Raw genomic sequence first — 24025 nt, 5'->3', positions numbered from 1 at the left:
ATCCTACTCCTGCACTCGCAGCCTCTCAGGTCCCCACTTCTAACACCCGCATTTCAATTTCAAATCCTGACTCCCTCTTCGGCCCCTAAACCACTGACGGTCCCCTCCCCCTTGCCCTCGGAGCCAGCACTCCGGGAAGGCCCCAAGCACCTGCCTTCTCCCCGGCGCATCCTCCACCTGCTCTCCGCGCCGCCGTTTCCTGCATCCTTCCAGGCCCGAGAGTCGATACCGGGACCATCGCTCTGCCCCTGCGGGGCGGAGCTTCCTCCTCGGCGCTCCGCGCTCGGCTAGTGCTGCCTCACCCCGGCGACCATCCAGCAGGAGGCGGAGCGAGTCCAAAATGGCGGCTCTCAGGCTGGCGCGCTCCGTGCTGCTGAGGCTTTGAGGTGGTCGCCAGGGGTCGGGGGGACGATTTCCCCGCCGCGGGGGCCCCAGAGGATGAATCGGGGGCTCTGCTAAGGTTAGGCGGCGGGGGTGGAGAGAAGTGGCAGCAAGGACTGCGGTGGAGTCCACGGAGCGGGATGTGCGAGAGTTACTCCAGGTCGTTGTTGAGGGTCTCGGTGGCGCAGATCTGCCAGGCGCTGGGCTGGGACTCGGTGCAACTGAGCGCCTGCCACCTCCTCACGGACGTGCTGCAGCGGTACCTGCAGCAGTTGGGACGGGGCTGCCACCGGTACTCTGAGCTGTGTGAGTACCGGGCTGGGTGCGGGAGGGCTGCCCCTGGCCGGTCACGAGTGACACCTCCGCTCTCCCCTTCGCCCTCCCGGCGTCCAGGAGGTGTTCGCCCTTCACCTCCACTCCGAGATCGGGTACCTTCTCGGCCTCTGGCGCCCCTTCACTTCCACTGCCCCTGGAAACTCTAGTCATCCCCTTGGCTGCCTCTTCGTCAGCCGCTAACTTCCCGCCTGCAGCCGGAGCCCTGTCTCCGCTCCCAGCTCCACACCCTCTCTCCTCCTCTCTGAGCTGATCATCGGTCTTAATCATCGTCTCCCTTTTGCTGCGGGGAGAGCCACCTCCAGAATGCCTTTCAGCCTCTGTTACTTTGGTCCTTTTCCTCCCTTGCCCGCAAACTACTACAACTAGTTGTCACAGGCGCTCCGTCTACCGGCCGTTTCTTACAGGGCTGGCCATCCTTCAGCTCCTGACAACACATACTCGTTGACAGCTCTGCTCCGTCAGGGACACTTGCCTTTTCTTCCTGTATCTGTTCATTTCATAGACAGCATCTCGGCTCACGCTTTCCCAAGGCCAACTTTGTCAGTTTCACTTAGATTAGCTTTCTGTCACCCGTTAATTTCCTCCTCCTCGTTATTTTTATGTCAGTGGTTATCAAAGTGTGGTAGAGAGGTCGTGGGCAATTTACAAGTTTCCCCACGTAATCTGGGGTACAGTACATGGTTTTAAGTGAAAATCTGGTAGAATCTGTAGCTGATGTCATTTAACAAATTGGAATATTTAATAGAAGCAACACATCATCTCATTGATGTGGGGAGTATGGTGTGTGTGCAGGGACTCATTTAGGTTTCAGGGCATTATTTTTTGTTTGCTTGTGGGTTTTTGTTTTTGTTTTTGTTTTGTTTTGTTTTGTTTGGCCACACACAGGACGTGTGGAAATTCTGGGCCAGGGACCAACCGGCACCATCATATCCTTAACCAGCTGTGCCACAAGGGTGCTCCTTGGGGCATTATTTTTTAAGGTGGTAAGCTGGAGAACTGGGTGAGGTGTTCCATCAGATATTCCTTGTTAAAGTGGTTGCTAGGAGTTCCTGTCGTGGTCAGTGGAAACGAATCTGACCAGCATCCATGAGGATGCAGGTTCAATCCCTGGCCTGGCTTAGGGGGTTAAGGATCCAGCGTTGCCGGGAGCTGTGGTGTAGGTCACCTATGTGGCTCAGATCCTCTCTTGTTGTGGCTGGCGTAGGCTGGCAGCTACAATTCTGAATTGACCCCTAGCCTGGGAACATCCATATGCTGTGGGTGCAGCCCTAAAAAAAAACAAAAAACAAAACAAACAAAAAAAAGTGGTTGCCAGACTGAAAAACTGAGACCTGTGGATATACTTCACTTCTTAGGCCCCACATTCTGTTCCAGCTTCCATAGTGCTGCCAGGATAATCTGTTAACCTGTTCATAATCCAGATCCGATTGGGTCCTTCTTCAAAATATGTAATTTGGCCACAGGCTGAAAATCTAAACTCTCAAGCAGCACACACTTCCCTTGGTGAGCTAGCATCTTTTTTATCTTCCGCCCTCCTAATCTGCAACCATTCTGAGCCACCTCCTTTTTCCAAAACACTGTACGCTCTCCGTTCCTCCAGGCACGCTGTTTCCCAGCATGTCCTTTACCCCCTGCGCCACCAGTAGTACTTCTCTTGTGAGATTCACTTATCACTTGCTTTAGGAACCTCATGATTTCTGTTCACCTACGTCTGCGCATTTTTCTGCTCTGTTGTTGAACACCTTGTTTTGTAATCATTCGTGTATATCTCTCACCTTCTCTCTCCTCCCCAGCAGACAAATTTATTATTACGTTCGTATGCTGTAACCCAGTACAGTGCCATAATAGAATAGGCACCTGGGAAATATTTGTTGAATAGATAAAGCAGCTGATAACCGACTGCCGTAATAAGTGTTTAATCATTTCACTTTTAAGTTTTAAAATTGGGTGTTTTGGGAGTGCTTGATTTCATGGATAGTTCTGGTTTGAATTGGAAATTGTCAGGTAGCCCTCAGTCATTGTAACCGTGAAGGCACCTCAGTGTCACCAGCACACTGCCCTCTGCTTTCCCTTCGTTTCCTTCCTTCCTCCCTCCCTGGCCCCTGCGTAGACTGTGACAGCATCCACAGTCCAGATTATAGCTTTGCTCCCAAGTTCCCTAAATAAGGACAGATGTTCTGTACCTTCAGGTAATCAAACTATCCGCTGAATACATAGTTACCTTTCCTGCCGTGTGCACAGACCCAGATAGGTGCTGGCACTCCAAGCAGCCAGCTGTTCCACAGTCATCATGTGATCACTGTTTTGTGTTAATGTGAACCTCTTTGATAATTACCTAATTTCTGTAATGATTTCCTTGCCTTTAGCGAGAATACGATTATCAGGTTCATTACTCCCCATTGTGGTTTGGTGGCGTTTTGAAAATGCTAATTCCTTGTCTTTTAGATTTTTTTTTTTCCTACACTATTCTTATTTTAAACTAGAATTCTGTAACATCAGGTCACCACTATGTAATCTTGTATTCCAGTTCTTTAAATCCTTTGTCTTTCTGACACGCATTTATTGAACACTGCTTATATCTGAGTTCTGGGCTGCATGTTGGAGACATAAGATTAATAAATTAGGCACAGTCCCTGCCCATAAGGTGTGTATAAGGGTGATGACATGTCAGTAAAAACAAACTAATGTTATTTGTTTCTTAAAAAATGCTCAGAATTCCCGCTGCGGCAATGAGATTGGCAGCATCTCTGGAATGCTGGGACGCAGATTGGCTCCCTGGCCAGGCACAGTGGGTTAAGGACCCTGCAATTCCTAGGCTGCGGCTGCGGCTGCAGCTGGGATCTGATCCCTGACTTGGGAACTCCGTAACCAGCGGGGTGCCCCCCCCAAATGCTCTCGGAGTTCCCTTGTGGCCTAGCAGGTTAAGGGTCGGGAGTAGTCACTGCTGTGTCTCGGGTCACTGCTGTGCCACAGGTTCCATCCCTAGCCCAGGAACTTCCACATGCTGGGGGCATGGCCAAAAAAAAGTTTAAAAAATGCTCCCAAGTTAAAGCAAGCATCAGAAGTTACTATTAATTCAACAAATAATGCACTTAAATATTTCCCTAAGGCAATGATTTGCCAAAGCATTCGGGAGCAGAAGTTTCTGTGTGCATTGTATTATATTAAATGATGCATCGATGCCCTGAAAGCCGAGTGCGGTTTACACCGTACATGCCCAAGGAACGCAGTAAAGGAAAGACGCACACGTGCTTTGGGCTCCCCGGCAGGGTTCACAGGAAAGGTGAGACTGAGTTAAGCCGTGAAGCCCAGGTGGTATAAGATGGGGAACACGCCAGGTTAGAGAAAAGCATAGCCTTAGATAACCAAGTGGGATTCAGTGAGGCGGCTGGTTTGGACTCTGCAACGAATCCATTTGGAAGATGCTGGAGGAAACGTTAAATGGAGCGAAGTCAGGTTAGGGAGGAACTTAACCGATGGAGACGGTACAGCCTGGTGGAAACTACTGCGTCCTCCTACGGTGGGGACAGTGTGGTAAAAGTGATACTTGAAGAGAATTGTCCTGTTGGTGAAGTGACACAGAGAGAGAGAGAGAGAGACGCAGGTGGAAAGAACGTGAAACTATATTGAGATAGAATAGGACGAGAGAGAGAGAAAGAGAGGGGGGAGAGAGGGAAAGGGGGAGAGAGGGAGAAGATTGATAGAAGTTCTGAAGCGGGGCCAAAAGGATGGAAAGTTCTGAAACAGGGCCAAAAGGATGATGCAGGGGGGAGGGACTGGAAGTTCTTTAGGTGAAATTGCAAAAACAGGGAAAAATTCAAGATGATCACATTTTTTTAAGACTGAGAAAATAATAATGCTTTTAATAAGAATCAAAGCATTGAAATGCATGTCTGTCAGGAAGAGGAAGAGTGAATATTTCATTTATTCTCTTTTTAATACATCATAAAGGTAACCCCTACCTGTATAAAAATTCAGACTGCAAAGTCTTTAACATTAGAAGTGAAAGATTCCACCTGGAAGCTCCTGTTTCCGTGCCTCCCTTCCCCTCTTCTGCACCGTTCAGCCCATAAACTGCTGTGGTTGGATGTATATATCCTTCCAGAACTTTTCTGTGTGGGTGTGGGCAAGCATGTGTCTGTTTTTGTTTTTGTTTTTTTACAAACTTTGGATTCATCTTTTCCAGTTTGCATCTTGATTTAGTTTCAGAAGAACTGAGTTTGATGTGATTGTAGGCGATTACAGTAAAAAAAAAAAAAAAAAAGGCTATTTGTTGAAAATCTGGAACTGGAATTTTCATAGAAGTTTTAAAAGATGTGGAGACCGTGCGAAGCACCGTGTTGGAGAAAGTTCCTTTGCTAAAGAGAATCTCACTGTGTCCAATTTTTTATCATTTCCTCTCTACCCCTTTTATATGGTGTCTTCTAAATACATTTAACATTTCTCTGTAAATTATGATCTAAGTTCTTTCTCCACATTTTCTTGGGTTTAAAAGATTGATTGGGGAGTTCCTGATGCAGCTCAGCAGAAGTAAATCTGACTAGCATCCATGAGGATGCAAGTTCGATCCCTGGTCATGCTTAGTGGGTTAAGGATCTGGTGTTGCTGTGAGCTGTGGTGTAGGTTGCAGACTCAGCTTGGATCCTGAGTTGCTGTGGCTCTGATGTAGGTTGGCAGCTGAAGCTCTGATTTGACCCCTATCCTGGGAACCTCCATATGCCATGGGTGCAGCCCTAAAAAGAAAAAAAAAAGATTGATTGAGTGGTATAATTTATTCAACAAATGTTTCTTGAGTGCCAACTATATGCCAGACACTATTCACTATTGTAGTTTCCAGAGTTCCATCACTGAGCAATAGATAAAATGTAATAGACATTAACGTAGCTCAGCATTCTGCTTATTTGGTTAAAAATAATAATAGTAATACTTACGGGTCATTTACTTTGTGTCAGCCATTGTTGCAGATGCTTTTAAACAGTACAGTGTTCTACTTAAAATCTTTTAAATCCTGGGAGTTCCCGTTGTGGCTCAGCAGGTTATGAACCCGACTAGGATCCATGAGGATGCGGGTTTGAGCCCTGGCCTCGCTCAGTGGGTTAAGGATCCAGTGTTGCCGTGAGCTGTGGCGTAGGTTGGAGATGAGGCTTAGATCCTGAATTGCTGTGGCTGTGGTGTAGGCAGGCAGCTGCAGCTCCAGTTCGACCCCTTGTCTGGGAACTTTCATATGCTGCAGGCGTGGCCCTAAAACGCAAAACAAATAAATAAATAATCTATTAAATTCTCTCCAATACCTAGGCCTTAAATATATAGTACATTTGATTCTGAGCTACATATTTAGTTAATACTTTTTTCTCTTTTTTCCTGTGCATGGAGTTCCTGGGCCCGGGGTCACATCTGAGTCGCAGTTGCGACCTATGCTGCAGCTGCCGCAATGCCGGATCCTTTAACCCGCTGGGCCAGATGGGGCATGGACACTGTGTGCCGGTGCTGCAGGGACGCTCGGGACCCCACTGTGCCCCAGCAGGAACTCCTGTCCTTTTTTCTTAAGTACTTAAGAAAATATTCATGGAATTTTCTGAAGATAACTTGCTGTGCTTTGACTTTGTTTCAGACGGCCGAACAGACCCCCTTTTGGATGATGTTGGTGAAGCTTTCCAACTTATGGGGGTTAGTCTCCATGAACTAGAAGACTACATCCACAACATTGAACCTGTCACCTTCCCACACCAGATTCCTTCATTTCCTGTTAGCAAGAACAATGTCCTTCAGTTTCCTCAGCCTGGAAGTCAAGATGCAGAGGAAAGAAAAGAATACATTCCTGACTACCTGCCACCCATTGTGTCTTCTCAAGAAGGTTTGTGGTTTTTGTTGGTTTCTGGCCCATATGTCTGTGACTGCATTAATGGGTATTTCATCTCCCTGGGTTTCCGAACTGAATTACATAAAATATTCTACCAGCGTGTGAAGTCTAGAAATGCAGTAAAATATTTCAATATCATTTACGAAGTACTCTAACCTTTAAGCCGACAGACATGCCGTACCGCTGGCCTCACCAGCCAGAGCTGTGCAGTCATCAAGGTGCTGATGAGGCGTTGATTTCCTTTGTAAATTTTAAACAGGGGGCAACAGAATGTGATCGCAGAGAGAAGCCTTTCAATAGACGTAGTAGGAAGATGGGATATTAAATCCATGAGAAAACCTGTGAAACCGAGGGAGAATGGGGGTTGCTCTCCCTCTCCTTGTGTAAATGTGAGTTGGATGAACTTGGAAGCTGCGAGTGCACACTCACGCATGTTATGCAGAGCCATCGGCATCCTTGTGAGTGGAAATGTTGATGTTTGGTCATAGAGGATTTTTTTTTCATTTTTTTAAGTTTTACTGAAGTGTAGTGGATTTACAATGTGACAATTTCTGCTGTACAGCACCGTGAGTCAGGTCATAGAGAATTTCTGCTGTAAAACAATAGCTAATCAGGCGCAGTAGCCGAGCTACACACAGCTCCGGTTCTCTCTTGTGCTTTCACATATTGCTCATTTATGTTCACTAAGATTCTAAAGAGATACAAACGTAATTTGTGGTCTCTAATGCAGGTACAAAATATTTTTTCTTGTTAAAAAATGGGAACGATACAGTTTCTTTTTTAAAATTCTAGAACCATAGATGTACTTCAGGATACGGCAAATGAGGGCAGAATCACAACTCTTTTATTGGTGTACAGTTCAGTGGCATTAACCACATTCTCACGGTTGTGCTGCCGACACCACCGTCATCTCCGGAGCTCTTTCGTCTCTGGCTGTGTAACTGTTACCGTAACTCCCCATCCCGCCCTCCCGCCAGCCCCCGGCAACCACCATTCTGTTTCTGTCTCAGCGGATTCGACTACTTACTCCTCGTACCTCATCCAGGTGGAGTCTTAATCTGGTGTCTGACCTACTGCACTCAGCGTAATGTCTTCAGGATGCATCCGTGTTGTAGCATGTGTCAGAATTTCCTTCCTTTCTTTTGTTTTTTAATTTGGCCACGCCCAAGGCATGTGGAAGTTCTCAGGCCAGGGATTAAATCCTTGACACGGCAGTGATCAGAGCCACGGCGGTGACAATGCCAGATCCTTAACCTGATAGGCCACCAGGGAGCTCCAGAACTCCCTTCCTTTTTAAGGCTGAATGACACCTCCTCCTGCGATTTGACTGCATTTGTTCATCCATTCATTTATTGCTGGTTACTTGGGTTGTTTCTACCTTTCGGCTGCTGTGAGTACGGCTGCTATTAACACTGCAGATATCTGAGGCTCTGCTTTTCAGTTCTGTAGGGTCTGTACTCAGAAGAGGAATTGCTGGATCATATGGTACTTCTGTATTTAATTTTTGGAGGAACAGCCACACTGTTTTCACAGCGGCTGTACCACCTTACTGTCCCCCTGGCAATACCCCAGTGTTCCAGGTTCTTGCAGGTCATTTCTTCTCACGCCCAGTTCTACCTTAGGAGCATCTTGAAGTGTGACCTCCTTGTTTCATAGACTAGTTTTAGACTTGAGATAAGTTGTTTCACAGTCTGTGCGACAGTGTTGCTTCATCGGAAAAACTGGATGAAAAACTGGTCCTGGGTTGAGAGACACCGTGGGCGTCTCCAGACCATCGCCATCAGACACCACGGGTCTCCAGTGCAGCGGATCCTGCTGGATGGAGCTGGCGCTGTGATCTCAGGTACCGAAGGCAAAGCTCTGTACCAGTGCTTGGCGATGGGCTTCGTGAGTGGAAAAAGAACTTGCTGTAGCATTTGGAAAGATGTCGCAGCTTTCTGGTTTGAGTCCCTTGGAAAAAGACTCTGCCTGACAACCTTGCCCTTTTCTGGTTAAAGTTCTTAGAGAGTTAATCCCGAGTGGAGGCAGCATCACCGTGCTTTATGCAAAGTGTGCCTTCAGTAAGTGTTCTTAAGGGATCTAGTTGTAGGTCTTGCCTGTAGGAGTTTCTTGTTTCTCATCCTTTCCAGCCCTGATGGTCCATTAACAGCAGGACCTAGAAATCTCCAGAAGCATCTTAGTCATCCCCAGCTTTCCTTAGTAGGTGCTAAAAATCTGTCTCCTCCCCACTTTTGGATTTATTTGTATTTGTGGCCTTCATTACGTTGGAAGAAATCTGTTTATAACTCCATACGTGGAGTCATTCTCTTTAAACCCCTCATTCCCTGATGTCAGTGTTTGAACCCATATTTGTTACAACTTCTCTAAACATATATTTATTTACTTAAAAAATGTAACAAATGCATTTCGGTATTATCAAAGGAGGGCTTCTTGGGCCAAGGCCTGGTAGGAGCTGCATTGAAAGGGATTCTGTTTTCTCCCAGAGACAGGTCGTGACTGTCAAGTAGGCTTCGAATTCCCTTCTCTGCTGTTGTCATTCAGTGTGATTTATTCAGCATCCTGGACATCTTCATGAAAGTAGTGCTAAGTTAGTGCATGATGTGCCCTCTTGTACATTAAGAATAATCTTTGTATGGCTTTGAAATTTTTAGCTGAAAGGCCACTTAGAAGTGCACAAAATTTGGAATTGTGCTAAGAACATATGAATGGTGATCAAACGCTGGGAGGGCCCTTAAGGCATCAGGTAGGAGGAAACTAAGGGAAAGACACTGTTGTAAGTAACTGGCACATCAGCGGGTCTCAGAATGACGGGAGTGTTGTGTCGTGAGTCAGGCAGTGGTAAAGTTTAACAGCCGAGACTCATGTGTTTAGCAATCAGCGCGTGTGATTGAGCCGGAACTACAATCTTCTCCATTGAAAAAGTTTTACTCAGTCCATTTTCTCTGTGCCTTTTGGAGTTTTCTAAATCTAACTGTTGATGTTTTCATATCATTCTGTCTCCTGTTGTACCTCCTTTTTAATATTTGAATCCTTCAAATTTTTTTCTGGCCATTTAAAAAATTTAGACTCAGACTTGATTAATCTTAATCATTAATCTTAATCTAATTCATCATAGGGTCCTCTCTGGTCTGGGCATAACTTATGCATTGAGAGAGTTACGTAATTATTTTGAATACTATAATAAACTCTAATGAGCTCACTACTCAAAACCAAGGCTAGGACTTATCTACACTTAACTCTTTGTTCCATTTTTTATAGCTCACAAATAACACACAATGAAGTTCTCTCAAGGTGATATGGTTATCATGTTTAAACACTGCCCGGAAATATTACTAAGATAGCAGATTTATACCGGGTGATGAGAGTATGAAAAACAATTCAGTGATTTTAGCTGCTGACTTCTGTCTGAAATTACTGTAGTAAAAATTTGAGTTTCGCTTCTGGATTATTTAAAGCAAAAAAAAAAATGTCGTATTTCATTGAAGTTTTTTGCAATATAAGTTATAAACATTTTTAGGGAGTTCCCGGGTGGCTCAATAGGTTAAGGATCCAGCTTTGTCACTATTGTGGCTCTGGTTGCTGCTCTGGTTGCAGGTTAGATCCCCAACATGAGAACTTCCACATGCCTCAGACTTGGTCGAAACAAATTATAAACATTTTAAAAGGACGATAACGTAAGCCTTGAACCACTTCCTTTTTCAGCTAACACTTACGGATTTTCTAAGGAGCAGGAATCTTGATGATTCGTATAGTTCATCAGGAGCAGTAATGATAGTGTAATAAATGCTTATTAAAACCTTTCCCTGTTCAGGGAAGAGGATATAAAATACAGTCCTGGTTCTTACCATTTTTTGATATAACCACACAAGTCAACCTAGTAAATCATTTGCAGTCTGAAATCTTTTTTTCCAGGGGCACAGGGTATTAGGAAGTATCTAATTTTCTGGGGCGTTCCCATCATGGCTCAGTGGTAATGAACCCAATTAGTATCCACGAGAACTTGGGGTCAATCCCTGGCCTCACTCAGTGGGTGAAGGATCCGGCATGGCCGTGAGCTGTGGTGTAGGTCACAGATGTAGCTTGGATCTGGTGTGGCTGCGGCTGTGATGGGGGCTAGCAGTTTCAGCACCGGTTCGACCCCCAGCCTGGGAACTTCCATATGCCGCCCTAAAAAGACAAAAAAAGAGAAAGTATTTAATATTCTGGTTAGTGGTGCGAAACACGCTAGATGTGAACAACTTTGATGGTGACACCGGTCCACCAAGTTCTTGATTTTGCTTTTATTTTCTTAAGAGCTCCAGGCAAGGTCAGACGTCAGTCCTAAAATTTTAGTAGCAAAGTACTGTCGTGGGGTTGCCTTCAGTTTGGTTCATGTCAAAGAAGCCTGTGGATGTCTTCTCCACGTGTGCCTCCTAAGTCATCCCGTGATCCTGGAAGGCCTGAAGGGCAGCGGGCTGTAGGAGAAAAGCAAAGGCTTCCTGGAGCCATTCAGACATGATGCAGCTCGTTACTGAGTTTAGAGTCTCACCAGGTGACTGTACCTTTCTGAATGTCCTCTCCATCGTCTGTAAGAGAGGCGTCATAACACCTGCCGTGCAGGTGATGCTGAGGATTGAGGGAGGGATTTTGTAACACGTGATATAAGAGAAACAGGGCTTCACACATAGGACACATGGCAGTGAATGCTAGTCCCGTGCCATCTCGCTTCCTCACTCCTGAAGAGCATCCTAGTCATTTGAAATACACATACCTTTGGGAAGTAACTCGACCACAGGACTAAGTCTGAAACGGCATTAATGACATGCTTGGGGCTCAGGGAATGCAAACCTGAGAGCCGGGCCGGGGTGCACGCGTGCCGGGGGAACTGTCTGATTGTCAGTGGCAGGGCCGTGCCGTGCGAGGGCCGTGTGGAAGGAGTTCCTTTCCGGTGTAGCTGGTTGTGTGTTTACAAGTGAGACTTCTTTGAACATATTCTATGAATGCTCATCTTGCACAACGGTTGCAGTTCTGAAGGCTGGTACCCGTGTGTTTTACCCAAGAACATTCTTCCCCAGCTTGCCATACATATTTTCGGATTCCCAACAGTAATGTATTTTTCTTCCCTATTTTGATGTGCAGAGGGATGCGTGGAAAATAGTATTCTCTGCCAGATTCATCGTTTACTTCTCAGAGTATGATCAGTAGATCACTGGTCTTGGCTAGGTGGTCTGTTGATGGGTCCAAAATATTTGCTTGAGAAAGAAGAAAGAAATAGAAGCCATTTATTCTGCTAGTATTTATTGCAGGAAACTCATCAATCTCAACCTAACAGACTTGGTAAAGATTCTGTGATACGACTACTTTTAGGGTTTTTATTTTAAAAATATTTTAAGTTGACTATTTTCTAGAATATTTTTAGATTTACAGAAGAACTGAGAATATAGTACAGAGAGTCCCCTTATATTCTGTATCCAGTTTCCCCGGGTGTTAATATCTTATATTAATATAGGACATTTGTTATAGTTAATGAACCAGCATCAATAAATTACTATGAACTAAAGCCCATTATCTTTTTTTTTTTTTTTTGGCTGCACTTGTGGCATAGGGAAGTTCCCCAATCCAAGCCACAGCTGATCCTTAACCCGCTGGGCCACAGCAGGTCCTCCCAAAGCCCGTTATCTTTAGTTTTTACCCAAGGTCCTTTTTCTGCTCCAGAATCCCAACTAGGATGCCCGCTACTTCAGTTGTCATGTCACGGCTCCTGTTGGCTGGGACAGTTTCTCAGACTTTCCCTGTTTTTGATGACCTTTGAGGAGGTACTGGTCAGTTATGCTGTGGATGTCTCTCTGTTGGCATTTGTCTGAAGCTTTTCTCATGATCAGACGGGAGTTACAACTTTTGGAGGGAGGAGGACTATGGAAGCAAAGTGCCATGTTCGTCACATCCTGCTAAGGTCCATCCTCACAATGTGATTGGTCACTGTTGATGTTGACCTTGGCCACTAGGCAAGGTCGTGTTTCTCAGTTTCTCCACAGTGAGGGCGCTCTCTCTCTCTTTCTCCCCTCCCTACTATCCTCTTTGGAAAGAATTTCCTACCCACAGTCCACAGTGAAGGAGCTGGGAGTTGCACACCCCCTCTTTGAAGGTGGAGTATTTCCATGAAGCTCTTCTGCAGAAACTATTTGAAATTCTTGTCAATTTGTCTCTTCTCCCCCAGGGGTTCCTATTTTTATTATGAAGCTCTATTAAAAAAATAAACATTTGCCTGTTCAAAAAAATTAATGAAAGGAACCCAAGTATATTTAAAGAAAAAAAGAAATATTGCCTGAATATTTTCAGCATGAAATAAAAGGTCCTCCTCATTTTCCTCGTCCTCTCATTTCCCCAGAAAAACCTTGTTTAACAGGTATGACTCCTTCTGGATCTTTTCACAGGAAACATTTTGACACCTTAGACTCAAGAACACGTTTCCACTTCCATCCCTCCCGTCTATTTCTCAAGCTGCTGCTGTCTGACCTCCACTTCCATCCTCTTCTGGAAGCTGCTCTCACCGAGCTCACCCATTACCGCCTAATTGGTTGACGGAAGAAGTTTTTATCCTTACAGATCTGTTTTGGGGGCAGGGTATAGCTTAGGGAATTATTATAAAGCCAAATCCCTTTTAACTACCTCTCAGTTCAATACATAAAACTTTACCAACCACCCCAGCGCCCCTCCCTGTGCCCGGCCCCAGCCCCCTCCTCCCTCCCTCCACTATCCTAACTTGATAGGAAACACTGCTTTGCTCCTCTTGATAGATTTTTCTGCCAAATGCGTATCCTACATACTTTCATTTCTTTACGCAGCCCCTTTTTACTTTACACGTCTTCTAGGTTTCTTTTAATCTATGGGTCCCCCGCTCATTTCCTGCCTTTTTTTCCCTTATGATGTATTTATTGAGGAGCCTAGGTGGTTTGACTTAGAGGATTTCCTACAGTCCAAATTTGGCTGACTATATACTCAGAGTGCAGATCCATGCATTTTTTCGGAAGTTGGCAGCAAGACTCTGAGGCTTGGTTCCGTCCCTTTGGCTACGCTCAGCCTCTCACCTTTGACCCACCTGCACTGTCTGTTTCAGTTGGTGGCACCAATCTGATATCCCGGCCTTCAGGCTGGAAATGTGACGGTTGCCTTTGGCTCCACCTTTCGTTCTGCTCCTTCATCTCCTTCACTCCCAATAACAGATTCTGCTAATTTCCTCTCCTAAAAATTTCTAAAACATTACACATCATTTCCTTGTTGCAACCTTTATCCCTTGCCTGAACTATCCTTACCTTCTACGATACATTGCTACATCAACTTAGGTCTGTTCCATGGCATAAAACACTGTGTTAGCTTCCCACTTTGTTAGCTTCCGGTGGCATAAAACACTTTGTTAGCTTACAGTTTCAGCGAGCGTTCCTTGTTTCTCAAGGAAAACCAAAAATGTCTATGGAGAGCAATTTCCTTTTTCATTTGAGATGAATGCAGCCTTCATCAGTCTAGAGAAAAGATGTTTAGTCTTCCAACTTAGATTGCCTACTAAGTGAATAGGAGAATATTAATGAGGAAATTTCCACTGCTTTTCCATCACTAAAATATTAATCTTTGTGTTTATTTGAAAAGAGAAATATAAAAGCTTGATATCATGTGGTGAATTTATAAGCATTATCTCGTTTAATCCTGAAACGACCCTGACGGCGGCAGGTGCTGTTTTCACGCCTGCCTCCCTGAAGGAGAAAGGGGTTGATCAACTTGCCATGGCTACACGGTGCCTCGCGAGCGGAGCTGGGCAGGATTTAGTTGATTCCGCCCCGCGCGTCTGTGTGGACGCCCACCGCGTCGAGTCCTCCGAGGGCTGGGGTTGAAAGGGGGGGGAGGGTAAGACGCCCGTCCTCCCCACAGTCGCCCTTTCTCCCTGCGGTTTGGGAAACCTCAGCGAGGGCAGGGCCCTCCGAGGTCCGGGGGGCGGGGCCCAGCCCTCCCCGGACCCACCCAGCTCTGCCCCCGCCCCAGCCGTCCGGGCTCTGTGCACAGGTATTCCGTGGATCCCAGGTAGTTGCCCCGAAGCATCATGCTGCTGGGTTGGTTGGTTGTTTTTCTTAATCCTGCAGCATCGGAGCCAAAGGTTACACCTGACATGGTAGCAGGGGCTGGTACGCGGTGGGTGTTGGGAGCAGGAACCTGTCGGGCCTCCACGCTGAGACCTCGGTCTCCATTTACGCGTGGGTTCCCTGCCGCGGGCTTTCCTCTCCAGATCCACCGACGTGCTTGCGTTTCCGCAGAGCAGCTGCGGGTGTCTTGACGCCGAGCCCCTCCTCGGCCATGCCGCTCTGGGCGCCCGTGTCATGCCTGTCTCTGCGGCCACATTTGATGATGACTGCGGCCACGTTGTGATGACTGACGCTCGCTGGCGTCCCCTGCGCTCACTCTCTACTCCTTTTGCCCCAGACCTAAAGCCCTTGTACTCTACCTGAAAGGTGAATTCGAGACCTGGGAGTTACGGCGTCCTGAGGGAAATTCGCGGGAATGCTGGGGCGGCCGTCTCAGAAAGCGCCTTGTCCGAAGTGACCCAGCTGCTGAGAGACGGGTGGCGGTGGAGAGCCCGCATCTGTCTCAGCCCGCGTCCTCGGCATCATTCATCACCTGCTGTTAATCTCCCAGGGCGTGTGTGAAACCGAGCCGAGCGAACCCTGTTGACTCTTCAGTGGAGTTACTTAAAAAAAAAAAAAACACCTTGCTTGGCAACATCTTATTTGATTCTTTTACTCGTGTGAGTTTCCCTGCTTAAATTATTGTTACCCTTTGGAATGGTTTTTTTACCTACAGGATACATTTTTAAATTAGGTTTTAAAAAAAACATGAGTATCTTTTTCTTAGCATTCAAACTAGCAAACTCAGCTCTGCAGTCCGTGTGTGTTTCACAACAGAGACTGAAAGCGCAAGCATACACAGGTTGTGAGAGACTGCAGTTTACAGCAGACCAGGCCCAAATCTCTTCCCTATTGAAATTATTTTCCTCTAATCTGTTTGGACTTATAAAAACAAGAGCACACCTAAATAGATGTTTTTAAATCAACAAAGTATTATCAAATGCTTTGGAAGAGTTACGTATTTGGTATTTTATGTGCTACAAGCAGGAATTTTGTCTGGTTTCCCCTTTCAGACATCCATGACAGCAAAATACATTTTTTGGTCCTCCCTCCAATTCAAAAAATTTCAGAGGTTTAACATTTCTAGTGCCCACAGTTACATTTCTTGGAAGATTTCCCGTGTGTGTGTGTGTGTGTGTGTGTGTGTGAGAACGGAGGGAGGTTGGCGGGAGTGGGGCAATGATGTTACATGGCTGACTTGACAGATGACCCTAAAGTTAGTGCCTTTGTCCTAAGTTAGCATTTCTTCTCTCTTGCTTTGCTGAATTTGAAACTTATCTGAGGCAGTGCATTAATTGCATTTTGTTTAACTAATTATCTGCAAGGGCTGCTTAGTTGCTTGCTTCATTTGCAGTGATTATATAGTGGTCTTGGGCCATTGGTGAGAAAGGCAAAGTCAAAATCATTTTTTCATTTATTTATCAAGTAGCTCCGGAGCGCCTACCCTGTGCCAGGCACGCTGCTTATTTTTGGAAATACAGAGGTGAACAAAAAAGGAAGGGCCGTCTGTGCCTTCCTAGAGCTTCTCATCTACACAAGGGAAAGAAGATTCAACTAGTGTTTATATGTGATTTCAAATTAGTGTTGGTGATCTTTGCCTCTTATGCAGTAAGGAAGGAGGGAGAAGGGGGTGAGAGGAGTAAATTCTGTGGATGGGGAGATGGCCTCCGGGGAGGGGAGGGTAGAAGCTGGGTACCCATCCAAGGCAGGGGTGATGGGCCCTTCCCTCTGACTGCGGCGAAGAGATCAGAGGAAGGACAAAACTGCAGAGACGTTGAGAGGATGACGGGGTTTGGTGCCAGAGAAGTGGTAGGGGTGTAGGCCCAGGGCTTGGGCTGCTGGGTGGTGACCCAAACATCTGGGTGTTCTGATCTCAAACAGATGGGCCTCTCTGGAGATGAAACTCAGAATGGACTTCGTATGCCTCAGGCGATGCTCCAGCATAACCTTGTGTTTATTTATTTGCTTTTTAAAACTTTTTTATTATAGTTGATTTATAATCTTGTGCCAATTGCTGATGCACGACAAAGTAACCCAGTCATACACGTACATGCATTTTTTCCCTCATGTTATCTTCCGTCATGTTCTGTCGCCAGGGATTGGATGTAGTTTCCTGTGCTGCGCAGGAGGACCTCACTGCTTATCCACTCTCAGTGGGCCAGCTCACATCTACTAACCCCAGACTCCCAGTCTCTCCGCCTCCTTTTGTATGTATATATATTTTAAGAGGAATCGGTAGAGTTCAAGCTGAAATAATCCGGCATGAACCTGGGTCACAGAGCAGGCTCTGTTGCTTGTAAAGGGCAGCAGATGCACTTGTTTTAAAAAGGCCAGCTTTGCGTGTTGTTGTCCTTTTCATTGTCATTTTTACCAGTGTGATTCTAGGGTGCCTGCTTTGTGCCAGGCACCGTGCTCCGTGTTGGTCGTGCAAAGGCTCTCCTGTCATTGACCTCATGGTGTCGTGAGGATTTTTGAAGATGGCCTGTTTGTCCCTGTAGGATGCTGAATTAATATTCATTGCGATCTTAGAATAGAAACTCTTCGAAAATACCTAATGTTAGTTCTGTTCCAGAAGATTAAACAGTAACTTCTGGTTTATCAGTTTGGGGCTTCAAGTTAATGTTTGTGCAGTGATGCCTGGTGGTCGCTTTAGTCGTGTGCTCTCTGGCTGCCAAAAATTGTAACTTGGTGTTTCATGGAGGTTTGACGATTTAAAGCCATTCTTTCTCTTTCTCTCCGGTAAAGGACATCTGCCCCTTTCCTCTCCTAGGCCGCATCTCCCACCTTTGTTGAATGGAAATACCAGTCTCTGTGGGGCTGTTTTTCTAAGCAAATGAGGTCAATGTCAGTTATTATTGCACGTCTTCCACTTGGTCTCTGGGAGCAGGATCACATTTACAATTTGTTGCTGACTCTCTCAGCACCAAGTGCGATGGTTGTCATTCCGTTATATCCTGAAGAAGCACTTACGGGACAGTAAATGTTCACTTTGTAATATCGCCCTAATTCTTTCTAATGCGGAAGTTCTGACAGGGCGTGTGCGGTGCTTGGAGCAGAGGGGGACTCAGTTCTCATCTGGGCGAGGGGCTGGAAGGTGGGATGTGGTTACTGCCGCCTGGTTGAGGGGCTGTCCTCTCCTTTCCTGTGTGAGAGCCAGTTGGGTGAGTTACTAGTGCCAGCTGGTCAGATCCACAGACTCACACCTGAAAACTATAGCATCACCCAGAATGTCATCTCACTAGTTGGCTTGCAGAGAAATAAAGTGACAGTCTGTGTAAATGTGCAAGTTGTTTAGGCAAGATCTTTACAGCTATCTTTTTTTTTTTTTTTTGGTCTTTTTAGGGCCACACCCCCGGCATATGGAAGTTCTCAGGCTAGAGTTAGCCACAGCCACAGGAACTCGGGATCCGAGCCATGTCTGTGACCTACACTGCAGCTCACAGCAATACCGGATCCTTAACCCTCTGAGTGAGGCCAGGAGTTGAATCTGCATCCTCATGGATACCAGTCAGGTTTGTTACCACTGAGCCACAATGGAAACTCCTTCTCAGTTATCTTTTAAAAGATTCTAACCCTTAGACATATTCAAGAATTTTATTTTATTTAGTTTGGCTACTCCCTAGCATGTGGAAGTTCCTGGGTCAGGGATCGAACCCTTACCACAGCAACAACTGAGCCACTGCAGTGACAGTGCCTGATCCTTAACCCACTGCATCACAGGAGAACTCCAGGAATTTTTTTTTTTTTGCTTTTTAGGGCCACACTTGCGCCATATGGAGGTTCCCAGGCTAGGGGTCGAATCAGAGCTGCAACTGCCAGCCTACAGCACAGCCACAGCCACACAGGATCTGAGCCCCGTCTGCAACCTACACCACAGTTCACAGCAATGCTGGATCCTTAACCCACTGAGCAAGGCCAGGGCTCGAACCCTCATCCTCATGGATCCTAGTCAGGTTCGTTAACTGCTGAGCCATGAGGGAACTCCAAGAATTTTATTTTAGATAATACTTAAAGGTAGTTATTTGCATCTAACTTTACCACAGAAAAGAAGTAGTACTTTCTCTCTCTTTGTCTTTGTTGTAAGCATTGTGATGTGTGTTATGGTGTTGATTAATTGTTACCGTTTCGTGCTAACACACTGCCCTGTGCTCAGTTAACGTGCTGTTGATTGATTATTTCTCCCTCACGTAGTCAGACTTGGTTTAAAGTGATCATTCATTTCCATCGAGTACTATGTAGTAAAAATGTAATGTTTAAAAATACACTGTTAGTTAATAATATTTAATTATCCATTTTATTCTTGCTGGAGACTTTAAATTCTGTAGTCTAAATAAGAGTATTGATTTCTTTTTTTTACTGTGGAAGGTTTTATAGTTCAGTAGGTGGCACTCTTTCCTTTTCTGTTAGTGTTAATATCCAATTAAATGCCAAAAAATAGCAAAAGCATACAACTTAAACCCTAGATGGCTTGTTTTAGAAAGAAAAACATCAATGTTCTTAATAATTTAGCATCTCTGGAACTTTATTTCTTACAGCAGTTGTGTACAAATATATGTAATATTTATTTTCCTTAAGGAAGCTTGCATCTAGGCAAGAATTCCTTTTATCATTTAGCAAAGGTATTATGTTATCCTTTCTGAATCTCTAGATTTTCTTCTCAAAAATTGGAAATTGTTATCCATGAGTTTCTACTTTTTCTTCCATGTTTTGATTTTTAAACGTTAGCTTCAAAGTCCCATTAGAAGAGACTTTAAAAGTAAATACATTTCCCCACTCTAACATAGCAGTCGTCCTTATTTTTCAGTGTATCCATCCATTTGTTTGTTTGTTGAAAAGCATTTTTGATTAATTGAAATAGTTAATATAATTTTTAACTTTTAAAAAATTATTTTTTTAAAATTTTATGGCCACATTCAAGGCACATTGAAGTTCCTGGGCCAGGGATTGAATCCGAGCCACAGCTGTGACCTGCAATGCCAGATTCTTTTAACCCACTGCACCAGGCTGGGGATCGAACCCATTCCTCCACAGTGATCTGAGCCGTTGCTGTTGGATTCCTAACCCACTGTGCCATTTTTAAACTTTTTTTAATTCATTATTATTTATATTCTACTTTTTTTTTTTCTTAGGACTGCACCCACGGCATATGGAAGTTCCCAGGCTAGGAGTCAAATTGGAGCTGCAGCTGAGGCCTACGCCACAGCCACAGCAACGCCAGGTCCCAGCTGCCTCTGTGACCTACACTGCAGCTCACAAGCAATGCTGGATCCTTAACCCACTGAATGGGGCCAGGGATAGAACCCGTGTCTTCATGGATAGTAGTCAGATTCGTTACCGCTGAGCCATAGCAGGAACTCCTGTATTCTGCTTTTGTAACTTAACATTTTTGTCATCTGTTTTCCTTATTTGTATGTATCTTATATTTACTATTTTTTAAAGAATATACCATAATTTACTTACTCTCTTATTTTTAAAGACTTTTAGTGTTTTTAAATATTACAGTGTTGTATCAGGTATCTTTGTGCTTATTTTTCTTTTATATTATTTCTTTGTGATAAATTTCCAAGGTAGGAGTTTTTACGTCCAAGGTATAAACACATTTATGGTTCTCGACATGTACTGCTTTCCAAAATAGTATCATTTTATAATGCCATAATACATTTGGGATTACATCAACATCCTAGCAGTCTCCCTGGAAATGAGTTTCAAAGTATATGTGTATACATATATTTATAAACTTAGGTTAAATACATATTGGGGGGTGCTTTTTGTTTTAAAATTTTTAGGTGAAAATCGGGAACTAAACCAAAAAATCTCCCCCTGGAACATAGCCACTGCTATTACTGTGATATGGCCCTCAGTGTGTGTGTGTGTGTGTATGTGTGTGTACGCGCGTGCGCGCACCGGTGCTCCTTTAACATAGTCTAGTTGCAGCATAAAATTTTATACATGGATTTTTTCATTTATCTAATTCACCTACTGTGTGCCAGCCATCCCATCGCTTCTGTTGGGAGGTGGTGGTGGATGTAGATGTGAACAGGCAGTGTATGAAATGGACTTGGATAATTGGGTTTTGTTAGTTGTGACAGGCTATGTGTAAACAAGAATGTGTTTCGACTGGGGGGGGCGGTGGTTTAGAGATGCCGCAAGTTTGTTAGAGATTTTGAGTTTTGGTTCCTTAGTGAATATCTATGACTATACGCCTCATAGCAGTTAGCTGTTCAGCTACAGAGAGATGGTTGAGAGACCTCATCTGAAATAAAAGATAAAGCATATTATTCCATGTTGCTCGAAAATCTTTACAGCCATCATTTTAAATTTCCATATGATAGGTCATCCCTTAGTCTTGAAGCCATAGGCCTCTTCTAAGTGTCTTTAGCTTTTTGGTTTTTTTGTTTGTTTGTTTTGCTTTTGCTGTTTTTAGGGCCGCATTTGTAGCATATGGAAGTTCCCAGGCTAGGAGTTAAATCGGAGCTACAGCTGCCAGCCTACACCGTGACTACAGCCACACCAGATCCGAGCCCCATCTGCGACCTACACCACAGCCCAGAGCAATGCTGGATCCTTAACCCACTGAGCAAGGCCAGGGATCGAATCTGCATCCTCATGGATCCTAGTCGGATTCGTTTCTGCTGTGCCACAACGAGATCTTCCCTAAGTTTTAACTTATATCATTACCCCTGCAATACATGCTTTTATTCATACAGTTTTCTCAATATTTCAGATTACTTCTTATGATTCAATTTTGAAAGTTTGATTACTGAGTTAAAGACTAAGAAGTTAAAAAAATTTCAATGAAATTCCTCTAAAAAAAGTATTGTAGTAATTTATAGTACTACTAGTAATATAGAATTCCCAGTTTAATCTATCTGTCATTTAAAACAATATTTCTCATTTAATGGGTGATTTTTATTGACATTTACCATTTTAAATTATTCTGGTATTAACATTTCACGTAATCTGAGAGAAAGTGTTCTCAACCTGGGGTGTAGTGTTAGATTCGGTTGGCTTCAATTTTTGGTTTTGAGTTTTGAGCACTTCTTACTCTTCGAAAGGATTGGCATTTCATGATTTTTATTCTTTCTTCGAGGCTTGCAAAAGCATGAAGGGAAAATTTGCTTAACCTTTTTACCTGAATGAAACTCATTCTGCCTTGCCATTACCATGTGGGCCCATCGAACCCGTTTATAAATCTCAGTTACATTGTGGGAACTTATGGATCATATTTTCCTGTATCTTGAAACATTTTGCTCTTTTATCATCATAGGGATTATTTTATTATGACTCATCATTACTCATCAGTTAGTCCCAAACATGCTAAAAAGAAAAGGCTAATAAAATGGAAGACTGATGAAATCATCTAGATAAGGATGATGCAATAGTGGAATAAATCATCAGCTTTCATTTTTCTAATTTTGGGACCATGATCGAATTCTGCATTTCAAGAACGTGTTTAAGAAGACTGGAAGCATCATTGTTTCAGCCTATTTTTAGGTTTAATTGAATATAGTTGAAAATGTAGAATTTTTTATTTTCCGCTTAACAATGGAAGAGAGACAAAAACTGATATGTTTCATAATTGTTAGACAAATCAGAAATAAATGCAAAGAGACAGCAACGTTTCTAGCCTCCAACCGGGTGATAGTGAAGAAGATGATGATAAGAATATGACTGTATGAATGACATCTCAGACTCTGGGTGTTGAGGTGACCGGCAGCATATCCTAGATGAACTTTCTTCACCTCAAAACTGACAAGTGACCCGTGTTGGGGCCAATAAGAAATATGATTTTCTCATCCAGGTAGTTATTCAACAGGAAGGGCTTCATTGTGCAATCATATTTTTTTGTGACAAAACCCAAAACCATCCCAATATGTTTTCTTACTTTATGCTGCTGTTATACACCAAAATTTTCATGACCACAAGGGTTTGTCGTGTCTAAATTCTTATTAAAATTTCTGATAAAGTAAATTTCGCTATCCTTTTATTCATGCTTCTGTAAATTATATATAAAATGGCTTAAAAATATGAAGGTTCCATGGGGCCCAGATGTCCAGTGGTAATAGTTTTTTTCCTGATACACTGAGAGTGAAAGTAAAAAAAAAAAAATTTGTCAGCTTTAATGGCACTATTACATTTTAGCACTTCTTTTTAGTGTGCAGCCCTGATTATGTCTGACAGACCCAACTGGGAATAGTTAGAAGGAAATAGTAGATCTGGACCAATCAGCAATGGAATGAAAAACTCAGGAAATCCCATGCCATGGTGAAGGAGCAAAACTCACTTTTCATTTCCTTTCATGTACGGTGTGTTCAGATTAACTTTAAAGGGGACTGAGATGTAGGTCGCAAGATTTTGTCTGCAGCCGAGTCTTACCTGCGCGCGGAGCCCATCTCAGCAGGCACCTCGCCATCAGCTCACAGCCCTGGCCCAGTCCCCTGATAGCGGCTGGATATCCTATTGCAAGTTAAATATGAAACAGGGATACACTTAGTCTTTGCATTTAAAGGAGTTCTTAAAGTTCAGCTTCAAATGAGGCTGTTGGTGCATGCCTTCTGATTAAAGCTGGCTTTGTTGGGAAGAGGAAGGACTGCTGGAGTTGTGCTTTGTGGTGTTAACCAAAAATGCTTTGGGAACAGCTTTAAAAAGTGGCATGAAATTCTGTACCTTTACATATCCATATGGTACACATCCTAAGTCTTCTTACAAATACCGTACGGTTGTCGAGCCTGCCAAAGTGGCATTTAACCCACCGCGGCAGCGGAGCCTATCAGTAAACATATGTTTATAGTTTAACAAACGTTAACTGTCTCAACAAATGTTTCATGGCAGAGTTCTTTTTGAGACTTGATCTTTTCAACCTTGTCTTTCTAAATTTTCATAGCAAAAAATATAACCCACAGTGAATTTATATCACACCTGGAGGGACGTGAAGCTAAATGCTGGATTTGATGAAACTTGGTAAAAAGCCACCAGTTCAGTGCCCCGATGTTGGTGCCACACACTCGTCTGAGGTCTAGCACACGTGATGCTTTTCATCCTGCTGATGACCCAGCACACTGAGTTTTGCTGTTGTTCTCATTCCATAGCAAGCGGAGGTGCGGGGAGGGTGGAGGACTTATAAGATTACACACTAGTAACTGGGGGTGGGGGTGGGGGTGGAGGGCTCCAGGATTTGAATCCAGACAGTCTGACTCCAAAGGACTAGTTTTTTTTTAAGTTTCTTGAGCTATTTATTTTTGTGCTTCAATTGTATTACTGTAAGTGATATTCCCATTTCTAAGGTTCAAAGATGCAT

At 44.1% G+C, this 24025-nt stretch overlaps 1 protein-coding gene across 1 annotated transcript in view; it reads left to right on the top strand.

Moving 5' to 3' along the window:
- The first annotated feature begins 315 nt into the window (after positions 1 to 315).
- Positions 316 to 24025, top strand: part of TAF3 (TATA-box binding protein associated factor 3) — a 155752-nt gene continuing 132042 nt past the window's right edge. The window contains exons 1-2 of the mRNA XM_047754526.1: positions 316 to 687; positions 6329 to 6571. Coding sequence (XP_047610482.1) covers positions 522 to 687; positions 6329 to 6571 — 409 coding nt within the window. The 5' untranslated portion in view covers positions 316 to 521. The remainder of the gene's footprint in view (positions 688 to 6328; positions 6572 to 24025) is intronic.

Source organism: Phacochoerus africanus, chromosome 12, assembly GCF_016906955.1.
Source record: "Phacochoerus africanus isolate WHEZ1 chromosome 12, ROS_Pafr_v1, whole genome shotgun sequence".
Lineage (NCBI taxonomy): Eukaryota > Metazoa > Chordata > Mammalia > Artiodactyla > Suidae > Phacochoerus > Phacochoerus africanus.
The sequence above is the reverse complement of the archived record's forward strand: the minus strand, read 5'-3'. Positions and strand labels throughout refer to the sequence as shown.